The following is a 13,096-nucleotide window of genomic DNA, read 5'->3' as shown; positions in this document are numbered from 1 at the left end:
CCATCTATTTGCCATGAAGTGATGGGACCAGATGCCATGGTCTTAGTTTTCTGAATGTTGAATTTTAAGCCAGCTTTTTCACTCTCTTTCACTTTCATCAAGAGGCTCTTTAGTTCCTCTTCACTTTCTGCCATTAGGGTAGAATCATCTGCATTTCTGAGGTTATTGATATTTCTCCTGGCAATCTTGATTCCAGCTTCTGCTTCATCCAGACCAGCACTTCACATGATGTACTCTGCATAGAAGTTAAATAAGCAGGGTGACAGTATACAGCCTTGACATACTCCTTTCCCAGTTTGGAACCAGTCCGTTGTTTCATGTCCTGTTCTAACTGTTGCCTCTTGACCTGCATACAGGTTTCTCAGGAGGCAGGTAACGTGTTTCCGTCTCTTTAAGAATCTTCCACAGTGTGTTGTGACCCACACAGTCAAAGGCTTTAGCATAATCAATGAAGAATAAATTGATGTTTTTCTGGAATTCTCTTGTTTTCTGTGATCCAACAAATGTTAACTATTTGATCTCTGGTTCCTTTGCTGTTTCTAAATCCAGCTTGAACATTTGGAAGTTCTTGGTTCACATACTGTTGAAGCCTAGCTGGAGAATTTTGAGCATTACTTTGCTAACATGTGAAATGAATGCGATTGTGCAATCATTTGAACATTCTTTGGCATTGCTTTTCTTTGGGATGGGAATGAAAACTGACCTTTTCCAGTCCTGTGGCCACTGCTGAGTTTTCCAGATTTTCTGGCATATTGAGTGCAGCACTTTCACAGCATCATCTTTTAGGATTTGAAATAGTTGGAATTCCATCAGCTCCACTAGCTTTGTTTGTAATGATGCTTTTAAGGCCCACTTGACTTCGCACTCTAGGATGTCTGGCTCTAGGTGAGTGATCACACCATTGTGGTTATCTGGGTCATTCAAATCCTTTTTGTATGGTTCTGTGTATTCTTGCCACCTCTTCTTAATATCTTCTGCTTCTGTTAGGTCCATACCACTTCTGTCCTTTATTGTGCCATCTTTGAATGAAACGTTCCCTTGGTATTTCTGATTTTCTTGAAGAGATCTCTAGTCTTTCCCATTCTATTGTTTTCCTCTATTTCTTTGCACTGATCACTGAGGAAGGCTTTCTTATCTCTCCTTGCTATTCTTTGGAATTCTGCATTCAGGTGGGTATATCTTTCATTTTCTCCTTTGCCTTTAGCTTCTCTGGGCTTCCCTGGTGGCTCAGACGGTAAAGCGTCTGCCTGCAATGCGGGAGAACTGGGTTCAATCCCTGGTCGGGAAGATCCCCTAGAGAAGGAAATGGCAACCCACTCCAGTACTCTAGCCCGGAAAATTTCATGGATTGAGGAGCCTGGTTTCAAAGAGTCCACATGGTTTCAAAGAGTTGGGCACGACTGAACAACTTCACTTTCTTTCTTTCTCTTCTTTTCTCAGCTATTTTTAAGGTCTCTTCAGACAACCATTTTGCCTTTTTGCGTTTCTTTTTCTTGATGATGGTCTTGATCACCGCTTCCTGTACAGTGTTACAAACCTCTGTCCATAGTTCTTCAGGCACTCTATCAGATCTAATCCCTTGAATCTATTTGTCACTTCCACTGTGTAATCATAGGGGATTTGATTTTGGTCATACTTGAATGGTCTAGTGGTTTTCCCTACTTTCTCCAATTTAAGTCTGAATTTTGCAGTAAGGAGTTCATGATCTGAGCCAGTCAGCTCCCAGACTTATTTTTGCTGAGTGTATAGAGCTTCTCCATCTTCAGTTGCAAAGAATATAATCAATTTGATTATGGTATTGGCCATCTGGTAATATCCATATGTAGAGTCATCTCTTGTTTTGTTGGAAGAGGGCATTTGCTATGACCAGTGGGTTCTCTTGGCAAAACTCTGTTAGCCTTTGTCCTGCTTCATTTTGTACTAAAAGGCCAAGTGAAAGAAAGTGAAAGTTGCTCAGTCGTGTCTGACTCTGTGAACCCATGGACTATAGTGTCCATGGAATTCTCCAGGCCAGAATACTGGAGTGGATAGCTGTTCCCTTCTCCAGGGGATCTTCCCAACCCAGGGATCGAACTCAGGTGTCCCACATTGCAGGTAGATTCTTTAGCAGTTGAGCCAAACTGCTCAACTTTCCTGTTGAGAAGGCCAAACGTTCCTGTTACTCCAGATATCTCTTGACTTCCTACTTTTGCATTCCAGTTCCTTTATGGTCACTAAAATTGGAGACCAGCTTTCAGTGTATTTAAGAATAACACATTCCAGGGACTTCCCTGCTGGTCCAGTGGTTAAGACTCTATGCTTTCACTTCAGGGGCTGTGGGTTTGATCCCTGGTCAGGAAACTAAGATCCTGCATGCCCTTCAGCACGACCAAAAAATAAACCATTCTAGCCAATTTGAAAAAGCAACAGTGAGTTTATTAGCATGGTTTTTTCCTTTTGCTAAATCGCTACCAGTGTAACACTTTAATAAAGAGAAACTTGTGAGTTATTATTGTATTTTAACAAATTAAAAATAATTTTGTTTTCCTGTTAGAAAAGTATTGTTATATGTTCATTGATATACTGAATTTGATAAGCATATAAGTATGTATTAGTATACTGAAAATAGAATAAAAATAAGCAACAAGAAAAAAAATTTTAATGTAATTCCAATACTCTGATACAGAGATTGCAATCTTTTATATCTTCTTACTTTTTGTGTGTTTCACAAAAATCACTTTTATACTTTAAATTACAATGTATAATTAAATGTTATTATAAAGCAAATTATAATGTGTTCTTTGCATGAACACTGTGTCAGTGACATCTCTCTGTATCAGTTGATACGCATCTTCAGTCCAGTGGTCTCAACCAGCTTTTTCACTCCAGCACAACTGAGGGATTAACATAGTTTTGATAATGGTATTCTATTTCAACTCTTTTTTAAGGGGCAAGGAGAGGGAGAAAAAATGGTCAATTTATGTCCAAAAAAATTCCATGTGACAAATACCTATCTGCAATATCACTTTTAATGATTGTATAAATTATAATGTTTTAAAAACAAACTTCCCTGGCAGCTCAGTGGTAAAGAATCCACCTGTCAATGCAGGAGACACAGATTCGATCCCTGATCCAGGAGGATCCCACATGCCACGGAGCAAATAAGCCCATGTGCCACAACTACTGAGCTTGCACTGTAGAGCCCACGAGCACAGCTGCTGAAGCCCATGCTAGAGGCTATACTCTGCCCAAGAGAAGCTGCTACACTGAGAAGCCTGTGCACTGCAGCTAGGGAGGAAGCCCCTGCTCACCACAACGCGGGAAAAATCCAAGCAAAGCAACGAAGTCCCAGCCAATGAAGAATAACCAAAAATAAATAAATCTTTTTTAAAAAAAATAAAAACAAACTCCTGATTGTTGGCCACTTAGGTTGTTTCTGATTTTTAACCATAATGTGTAATGTTGTGATAAATACTTCTCTCAACCTCCAATCGGTTTCAAGTGCTCACCCTGACTCCCTTGCTTTGATTATTTCCTTTTTTCAGGATGAAATTCTGGTCGATCACTACCTATGGAGCATTCCTAGTACACAGTATTTTTATTCCACTGTGTCCTTCCATAGTTCCTTTCCACTCAACAGATGTAAACTGGGCTCCTAATAGAACAAGGCCAGCTCATGCAAAGCGCTTGCCTGCACGCAAAGGAAGCTACTGTTGCTAAAAGTGACAATTTGATTAGGAAGCTAAGGGAAATTAGACCTGTGACCTGCTTAAATGAAATTGTAATTAATAATGTAAAATACATAGAGGCTCAAGAAGACAATTGAAGAACCATCCCTAGGTACGTCTGCTTGTCAAATGAAAGACACCGACTACAAATCCTAGACTTAGAGTTCTCAGACTCTTGGGTCTCAGGTCCCCAATGAAGTCCCAAAGATCTTCTGTTTTTATAGGCTATATCTTGTTGATATTTACCATATTAGGAAACAAAACTAAGAAAATTAAAAAAATATTTATGTTATTACTTCATTCTAAAATAACAATGAACTCACACTCGTTTAAAACATTTTTTGAAAAGTAACCACATTTCCCCAAAAAAATTTTAGTAAGAGTAGTGACATTGTTTTACATTTTTGCAAATTTCTTTAATATTTGGATTAACAGAAGACAGTTGGGGGTTCTCATGTTTGAGAACAGATAGGGTTCTCATGTTTGTTTCTGCATGCAATCTGTTACCTCACACTTTTTTTAAAAACCTCCCTGGAAAGCTAGAAGAATTTGGGTCTTTTAAGCATGAGCTGCCTGTATTCCTTGCACCCTGCAATAAATACTGTATTTTCCTTCACCACAACCAGGTATCAGTAGATTGGCTTTGCTGCTCTATCAGACTCAAGTTTGATTTGGTAACAATTTTGTCACACAGGATATTCAAAAAGATGTGAAATCAAGAGTAAAGATTTCATAAAAGTGATCATTTTTACTGTTTCATCAAGGATGTCCTTAAGTGAATCTGGCCCTTATTTGACTACAAGCATGCCAATGAAAAATACAGTGACTTCTGGTACATTTGAGTGGCCCTGCTCTGACTGGTGCCAAGGCACTAACAGCAGCCACCATTGCCCTGCATCATCAGTACAAACCTCAACACAGTGACTCCAGGATCAACCATGAGACTGAATGAAGTTATTCAGTATTTTGAACGTTTCAGCACCCCTTGTGTTTGCTTCTAAGCATTCACATAAAAGATCTTTGTCTAGTTGGTGTAACACTGGATGAACACAAGCAAAATGGCGAGTCTGGACACATCCGTTGATTTGCCTGTTTGTGAGACAGAAGTACCATTCTGCAGAGAAGGTATTGACTTAGCCTTCCTGTTTGCAGCTTAGTCTTTGCTTTCACCAGCTCCTGTATGATTATAAAGTGGTGCCACTGTGACGTCTTCTTCTGACTCTCTGGCCAGCCAGCAGTCGGCAGTGTCAACTCGAAGGCTCACATGCCTTTCTGCCAGAGGAACTTTCTGTGATGGCACACACTGCACAAGTTGCCTACCTGCAGGGACTCCAGTGGCTTTGCCTTCCTGGGTTGAAAAGCTATAATGAACAATTTTTGGCATTTAATGAATTCATCACATCTGCATTTGAAATATTCAATTCCTTTTTCTTTAGACTCTGAATGATTTCTCTTAACATGATGCCACAACTTATGAGGTAACACAAAGGTAAAATTTTAACATTGTAAAGCCAAGGAATAGGTAGCTTTTAAGTCATATTTTGTTTCAAATCTATACTTTTTTTCAGTAGATTTTAGATTCATCTTTTTCAGCATCTTTGCAATTAGATGGTACAGCTGTGAACCAAGGAAACAAGATTTCTAATCTCCCTGAAAGTTAATGATCCTTGCTTAAATATAACAGTAAATGGAGTGTGACTTAAACGTAACACTGAATGGAGGGTTGTAAAGCCAAAATGTTGGGGGAACAGTGGTGGGGGAGAAAAGGCTGATGTTGAATTGCAAAGATGGAAGCAGCAGCATTTGGCATCAGGAAAGGAAAACTGAGTCAGGGCAGAGAGCAGATCACTGGCAATACATTAAAGATGCCATAAATGAATTGTGTGGACCTCCAGCAGTCAAAGCAGGATTGGGCTGAGGGTCTCAAACTGGCACTGGGGAGCCTCTTCCAATGTCAGGTAAAGTGGGAAGAGGTGCGAGTTCTTGGGAAGGCCTGGTCTTTGGTGGAGGAAAGTAGCAGGAAGAAGAGAGGACTGAATTTGGGAAGGTGCCAGTGAGACATGGTCCACTCCGTAACTCAATCCTTTACTTGGCTTGCTCTTAGAGCATGTGAGGGCCTTGAAGAAGAATATGCTTATTATTATTTAAATAAATGTATAGTAGTATGCTTGCTTCCCAGGTGGCGCAGTGGTAAAGAATCTACCTGCCAATACAGGAGACACAGGAGACATGGGTTTAATCCCTGGGTTGGGAAGATCCCTTGGAGGGGAAAATGGCAAGCCACTCCAGTATTCTTGCCTGGGAAATCCCATGGACAGAGGAGCCTGGTGGGGTACAGTCTGTGGACACGACTGAGCGACTGAGCACGCACACATGCACATATAATAGTATGCTTATGGAAAAGTGGGCAATAATCCAGTTCGTCAAAGGCTTGGAACAGGGACTTCCCTGGTGGCACAGTGGATAAGAAATGCATCTGCCAGTGCAGGGGACATGGGTTCCATCCCTGGTCCAGGAAGATTCCACATGCTACGGAGCAGCTAAGCCTGTCCGCCACAATTACTGGAGCCTGCTCACTCTAGGGCCCGTGAACCAAAGTCCTGAGCCTGTGTGCCTAGAGCCTGTGCGCCCCAACAACAAGCCCTTGAACAGAAGCTCCACAATGAGAAGCCCGTGCACTGCAATTAGACAGTAGCACCCGCTCACCTGGAGAAAAGCCTGTGCAGTAACCAAGATCCAGCAAAGCCAAAAATAAATAAAATTATTTTTTTTAAATTGCAGATTCCATATAATCAAAGTTTAATGCTTGTAATATACTAACCTCTTCAAGAATAAAAAGCAGTAATAGAAGTTGACATGGAGTAAAATATACATATTTCTTTAGTTTATAAATTAAATATTCACATATGCGACTGTTAATAAATTATTTTTATAACACTAAACATATGAGTCATTGGAGAATATCAGCATTTTACTTTTACAGTTACAATGGTGAGTGATAGCCGGGTAGAAGCACTTTTGAGTGAAAAGACAAAAAGAGACAAAAGTATAAACTGCTGTGGCATTTCACTCTGAAACGATGTGTCATGAACGAAGCAGATTTATCTGTCCACATAAAAACTGTCAGCAGAGGCGGAGAGGCAAAACCACCATCGCCTCCCCATGGAGGCGGGAGAGAGAGGCAGAATGATCGACCACTGAGGTTGCTGATGTCTTACAGCATTTTAGGTTGATGATACTGCTCCTATTTTGGTAAAAATAATTTCAATTAGGTAATAAGGCAGTGAAATTATGAGGGCAAATAATTTTAAAATCAGCTAATAACCTATGTTGTTTAACTATTAATAATAGCCAACATACAGTAATTCATTTTTAATTATTTCATTTTTAGCATCTTTTTATCTTATAATCTTTGATATAGATAGCAAGTTTTTAAACAGCCATATTTGTGTTCTTATTAATGCAGGTTGAATCTAGCTTATTATGCATGCCCATAAGCTTTCAGAACTCAGTTGATAAAACATTACACATGAAATTTTTAAGCTGTTGACATTTTGCATCAAGGTCACAAATGGGTTGTAATTTGATATTTACACAGTTATGTTGACTTGCCACAGTGTACATGCACACAGTGGCTGTCCACACGTGGTATTAACCTGTCACTGAAAACCTGGCCGGGAGTGAAGTCTGGAACTTCCAAGTGAAGCAAAGCAGCAGGAGCCACACAGAGGCATGAGCCCTCTGCCTGCGTGCCAGCCACCCTGCCTCGTTCCTGGGCAGGACCGGAGGCCTGGGTCTCTCGCCAGTGAAATCTTTGCTCTGTGCTTGGACTAAATCCAGACGCCACTTTGACAGACACTTCATCTGCCAGGAAGCAGACTGCATTTGATTTCACAGACATCCCTGGAAACCCAAGACTGAGTGTTAAGGGCGCGGGGATGAGGGTTAAAATCTGATCTGGTAGGAATCCAGGTTTAGTAAAACAGGAAACAAGAATCTGTCACTAAGCCATGGCTAGAGAGCTGTTCCTGAGGAGTGAGGTGTCGAGAAAAGCCAGAGCCCACCTCTGGCTCCCATTTAGGATGTCCCGGGGCATCACAGGAAGGTCCTCTGGCCTGGGGAGGGGGCTGTATTTTTTCTAGGTAGCAAAGTGGAGATTGCAGGCAAGAAGCGCTGATAAGGTTGATAAGGTGATGGGAGGCTGAGAACTACTTTGTTCTGTACCCTGAAAGGAGTCATGAGACTATTCACTGTATGGGTACTTAATTGGTATGAGCTCTCAGGAAGAAAACAATTGTTAAAGTAACTCATCTCAGGGAGGTAGAATTTTCCTCCCTGCAAACTGTACTGCTTTTGCCCCTCTGCCAACTTAACAGAATACAAACTGTGCTGGGGTTTTCAACCTCCATTACCACAGCCTGTGTGTGTGTGTGTGTTTTCTTTAAATACTTATTTCTTCACGTCTCCGTTGTGTCCTAAGGGATCTTTCTTTGTGGCTAACTCGCTGGCATGTGGGATCTTAGTTCCCCAACCAGGGATCAAACTCATGTCCTCTGCACTGTGGGATGGATTCTTAACCACCGGACCACCAGGGAAGTCCCAACCTGTGTTCCTAAAATTCCCTGTTATACTCACATGTGGAATCTAAAAAACACAACTGGTGAATATTACCAAAAGAAGCAGCAGACTCACAGGTCTAGAGAAGAAACTAGTGGTCACCAGTGGGAGGCAGGAAGGGGAGGGGCAATGTAGCTGTGGGAGAGTGGACAGTGCTAACTGCTGGGAAAAGATAAGCTCAAGGATGTATTGTACAACATGGGGAATACAGCCAATACTTGGCAATAACTATAAGTGGAAAGTAACCTTTAAAAATCTGTATAAAATATTTTAATAAAAATAAAGATCAAATACCCTCCCCGCAAAAAAAAAAAAAATATCCCTGTTATGAAAGTGATGATACTCCAGATTCCTTGCGGGGAGCAGCATCTCTCTAAGAAATGTTTACAGGTTTATTTGACAACATAAAGTCCTGAGACGTTAAACTCTGCACCCAGTCTACAAGCAGAATGTCTAGGCTTCTCTCCAGCCACGTCCCAGGGGGCCAGGTCAGAGGCTGTCCACCTGGGGGACACACGCCTGGCATCCCTGGTCCACAGGGTGGGGGCCCTGAATACCAGCTTCGAGGAGCAGAGTTGGGGAGGCAGCTGCCCTCACGGGAGCACTCCCCCCAACTCTGTGGCCCCTGTCCCCTCACAGCTCCCTGTGGGCACACTGAACCACCTACTCGTGGGTGGACTCAGATGACACAACACCAGGAAAAACTCCAGAAGCCCACTTCCCCCTTTCCAATGCCTAGATAAAATACATCTGGAATAAAAACCTGCCAATAATCATTTATTATTTCCATACAGCAGAAGCCTCTTTTCTAATGGGGTGGCAGGACATGGGGGCCTCCTTCCTGCAGCCCCCCACCCCTCAGTGGTGCTGGGGTCACGATCTGACCCTCCCTGACCTGTAGCCGAGACTGTGGTTCAGGCAAAAGACCTGGCAGAGGCAGGCAGGGTGCTGCGTGCGTGTGCAAGTACTCTATGACACCTTGAATCGGCAGCGGTTCCCTTAAGGGAAGGCAGCGGAAGAGGTCTGACACAGAAGGAAAACACAGCCGTGCCTCCTACTCCCCGGCGGCGGGAACTTGTGCATCTAGAGCTGACTGCTTCGCTGGCTTCCCTGCCGCTGCTTCCTCTTGCGGAGGTGCCGCTGGAGCTGCAGCTTGTTGGTGAAGTACATCTGTCTCCAACCCATGTCCTGGGCCAAGGCTCGCATGTCGGGGGTGATGTGGTCACAGGAGCTCCGGACGATCTGCTCCCACAGTTCGTCCGACATGCACAACTGTGGGTGGAAGAAGTCAGAGGGCGGTGACATCACACACGGGTTAAGGGAAAGTCATTCACTCACTCACTCAGCATCGCTGTCCAACTCCTGCTGCCCATGAGACCTGGGAGGAAACACCGCGGGTTAATGGAGAGATGCAAGCCATGGTTCCAGTTCCTGAAATTTCCTCTGTGGGGAGAGAGGCAAGCACCCAAGTATCTAAAGGACTGAGCAATACTCGATTAAGAGAGTGAACTGAGTCCTGATCTCATTTGAGGTGCAAAATGCCAGCTAGTTATAAATAGTGCCCATACAACATAACATAGTTAGTTTATGCAGATAGGCTGGTAGGGTGAATTTTTTTTAGCCACATAGCAGAGGCTGACAATGTGTGGTTGACCCATCTTCACCCAGGGCTGCAGAAGCATTGCTAACTGCTGCTCAGGTGCCTTCATGTTAAACCCTGGCTTAAGTCACCTCTGGCTTCCCAGGTGGCTCAGCGGTCAAGAATCTGCCTGCCATACAGGAGACGTGGGTTCGATCCCTGGGTCGGGAAGATCCCCTGGAGTAGGAAATGGCAACCCACTCCAGTATTCTTTCCTGGGAAATCCCATGGATGGAAAAGCCTGGAGGGTTACAGTCCATAGGGTCACAAAAGAGGTGCACAGGACTTAGTGACTAAACAACAACAGATAACAACTCTCCCCTGGGGTTGTTCAGTGGACACCTTAGCTCACTGCGGGCTGCTCAGTAGTGAACCACATCAAAACAGACAAGCAGCCCTTGGAGACTGCCAATCGGCACACTAAAATTTACACACTCCTGGGCCCAGCGTCCTGTCCACAAGTTTCTCTCCAAGTCCTTTGCATGCTTGACATCACACCACGCAGCAGAGTGGCCTGGAAAATTTGGTCTGCTCCCTGAGCCTGTAGGCACAGGGCAAAGAGAGCTGTTCTATGGAATACCGTCCCCTGGATATCCCTCTGCTCTCTGGTCCTTTACCTGAGGGCCAGGAGGTTAAGGACAGACAAGACCCCTCCGGCCCAGTATCTTCACAAGACCATTTTGCCCTCCCGCAAGCTCAAAGCTGCTACAGTTCAGCTTCCACTAACCAAAGATTTCCCACCAGGACTTTTCCAGTTGCTACCATCATTTATGACAATGCTGTTCATCAGCCTCCTGCTACTAAACATTCTTACCATGGAGATTTCCTGATCCCTTGCTGCCATTCCCCCAAATCCTTCTTAAAGCTTCCGTTACATTTATTATCTCTGACCTTAGCGATGGCCATGGTTTGTTTTTTGGTGTGTGTATGCAAGACCAGGAGCATTGAAAGATGCTTGGATTTTTGACGTAGCACAGTGATAACCCCAGCAACTCAAAATGTGCTTGAAGAAGGGTCCCATGTGGGCCCCAGGACACTTCCTGGTTCCACTATTCCTGTGCCAACTGGGCACTCAGGGGAGTTTGTCGCCAACCTGATTCCCCCTTTCATGGGTTCCATCCAGTGGTCATCACATGTGAAAATCTAGCAGTGGAAAGAAGAGCAGGAGTTCCCTAGTCATCCAGTACTTAACAATGTGTTTTCCAATGCTGGGGACTTGGGTTTGATACCTGGTTGGGGACCTAAGATCCCACATGCCGAGGGGCAACTGAGCCCATGCACCATGACCACTGACCCTGTACATGCTCCTCAGTCTGACCTCTAGGCTCTTCTCCACACACACCCTTCTTCTCACATTTAAACGTCCAAACAACAGTGGCAGCACACCACACTCCACCTCGTCCTCCCACAGCTGAAAACGTGTCTAGTCTTTGCCTTCCACTCTTGCCACCCCACTCCTGCCAAATCCCAACAGTCACTGCAGACCTCTGGATGAGGCTTGTTCCTTCTAGTTAATCCCAGTTCATCTTTGTATCCTAGAATTATAGTCAATGGGTACCAACTTGCCCTACTTAAAATACTAGGCAAAAGGGAAAGAGGAAATATTGGTTTACATACAAATGCATATATCACTGGGTGAGGAAGAAAATACAGGGAGCTGCTACAGTCCTGGATTCTGAAACTGGTCGCCAGCAGGAGCTGTGTTTGTGATTTTCTCATTATACTCCCTGTTCCATCTTCCTTTTGTCCTCAGCCAGCACCTGAACTGGTCAAGATTCTATACCTACTGATGTGATCCAACCCTTCTCCAATTCCTGCCAGGTGCAAGCACTTCTTGATCTTATCAGTAGAAGATATTTTAGTTTTCTTAATTAGGTTTTGCCATTGAATGTGCCAGTATTAGAAGGCATTTGCCAGAGGAAATCCCTGGTGGTCCAGTGGTTAGGACTCTGTACTTTCACTGCAGGGGCCACGGGTTCAATCCCTGGTGGAGGAACTAAGATCCTCGAAAACCATGTGGTGCAGCCCAATTAAAAAAACAAAAAACAGAAACAAAAAAACTCAGCTCATGTGCATAGATGGTCTGAGTCCTAGAAATACTTCTCTGTAATTCTCTTGAGAACCAGCAAGTCTATTTTTCTCTGGTAAATAGGATTAATCACCTGAGTCAATATAGTAATGCTCATTTGGGTGGTTTTTTCTTTTTCTTTTTTCTTTTTGCCTGTTTGTCCAGTGGCATTAGGAGCCCCAGATAGACTGGGAACACTTTTAATTTCTAGTTTGGTGGAATCATTCTTGTTCTTTACGTGAATGTATTGCTTCTTTGACGATCAACATTTCTAGCCTAGTAGCAGCCAAAGCTGTGAAGAAGAAAGCAACATTTTTTTTCACATTGGTGATTAGGTGTGACTCCAGGAGAGGGTTCTCCCACGTCCATCCTTCGGTTGTAGCTACAGAAGAAAGAGGACCACATTCCATTCAGTGACTGGGAGCGTGTATTACATCCTGTCAGACTGCACTCCGACCTTCCAAAGTGTTGTCTGTTAGCTGATGAGATGAAGGAGTAAGTGCCTCTAAAAAGCCATTCCCTCATTCGCTGAAAACAACTATTTCTAGATAGTGGAGTATATGCTAAGAGTGGGAAATTTTGTACTCATTATCTTATGTATTTATGTCTATTTATTTAATAAGTGAATTTATTTATTTCAGAAAAAAATCATCTAAAGCAATCTTGTGTGGGCTACCATAATGGAAAAATAAGGCATTGGGTCAGTTTATACACAAGTTGCTGAAGGAGCATGGTGTGCCAGGAAAGCAGACCCGGACCCAGATTAGGAACCTCAGCCTGGAAAGACACGTCGCTGCTTCCTCCAGGTGGAGAGGGTCCAGTGTAACTGACCTGGTGGTGGTGTTTAGTCGTCAAGTCACATCCAACTCTTATGTGACCCTGTGGATTATAGCCCACCAGCCTCCTCTGTCCATGGGATTTCCCAGGCAAGAATACTGGAATGGGTTTTCATTTGCTTCTCCAGGGGATATTCCTGATCCAGGGATTGAACCTGCATTCCTTGCTTCTCTTGCATTGGCAGGCAGATTCTTTACCACTGGTGCCACCTGGAAGCCTGTGTAACCC

At 43.6% G+C, this 13,096-nt stretch overlaps 1 protein-coding gene across 2 annotated transcripts in view; it reads right to left on the bottom strand.

Moving 5' to 3' along the window:
• Positions 1–6,459: 6,459 nt before the first annotated feature.
• Positions 6,460–13,096, bottom strand: part of FBXO36 (F-box protein 36) — a 103,107-nt gene continuing 96,470 nt past the window's right edge. Inside the window, exons 4-5 of one of the 2 annotated variants that reach the window (XR_003506485.1) lie at positions 9,220–9,596; positions 6,460–6,951 (exon numbers count right to left, since the gene is read on the bottom strand). Coding sequence is in view for 1 of the 2 variants with exons in the window: in XM_027515594.1 (XP_027371395.1) it covers positions 9,408–9,596 (189 nt within the window). In the remaining variant the exon portion in view is untranslated. Of the gene's footprint in view, positions 6,952–8,630; positions 9,597–13,096 lie in introns of those variants that run through there. The other variant, XM_027515594.1, reaches the window with a different exon arrangement.

Source organism: Bos indicus x Bos taurus, chromosome 2, assembly GCF_003369695.1.
Source record: "Bos indicus x Bos taurus breed Angus x Brahman F1 hybrid chromosome 2, Bos_hybrid_MaternalHap_v2.0, whole genome shotgun sequence".
Taxonomy (NCBI): domain Eukaryota; kingdom Metazoa; phylum Chordata; class Mammalia; order Artiodactyla; family Bovidae; genus Bos; species Bos indicus x Bos taurus.
Note: the sequence above shows the minus strand (reverse complement) of the source record. Positions and strands in the feature narration are given on the sequence as shown.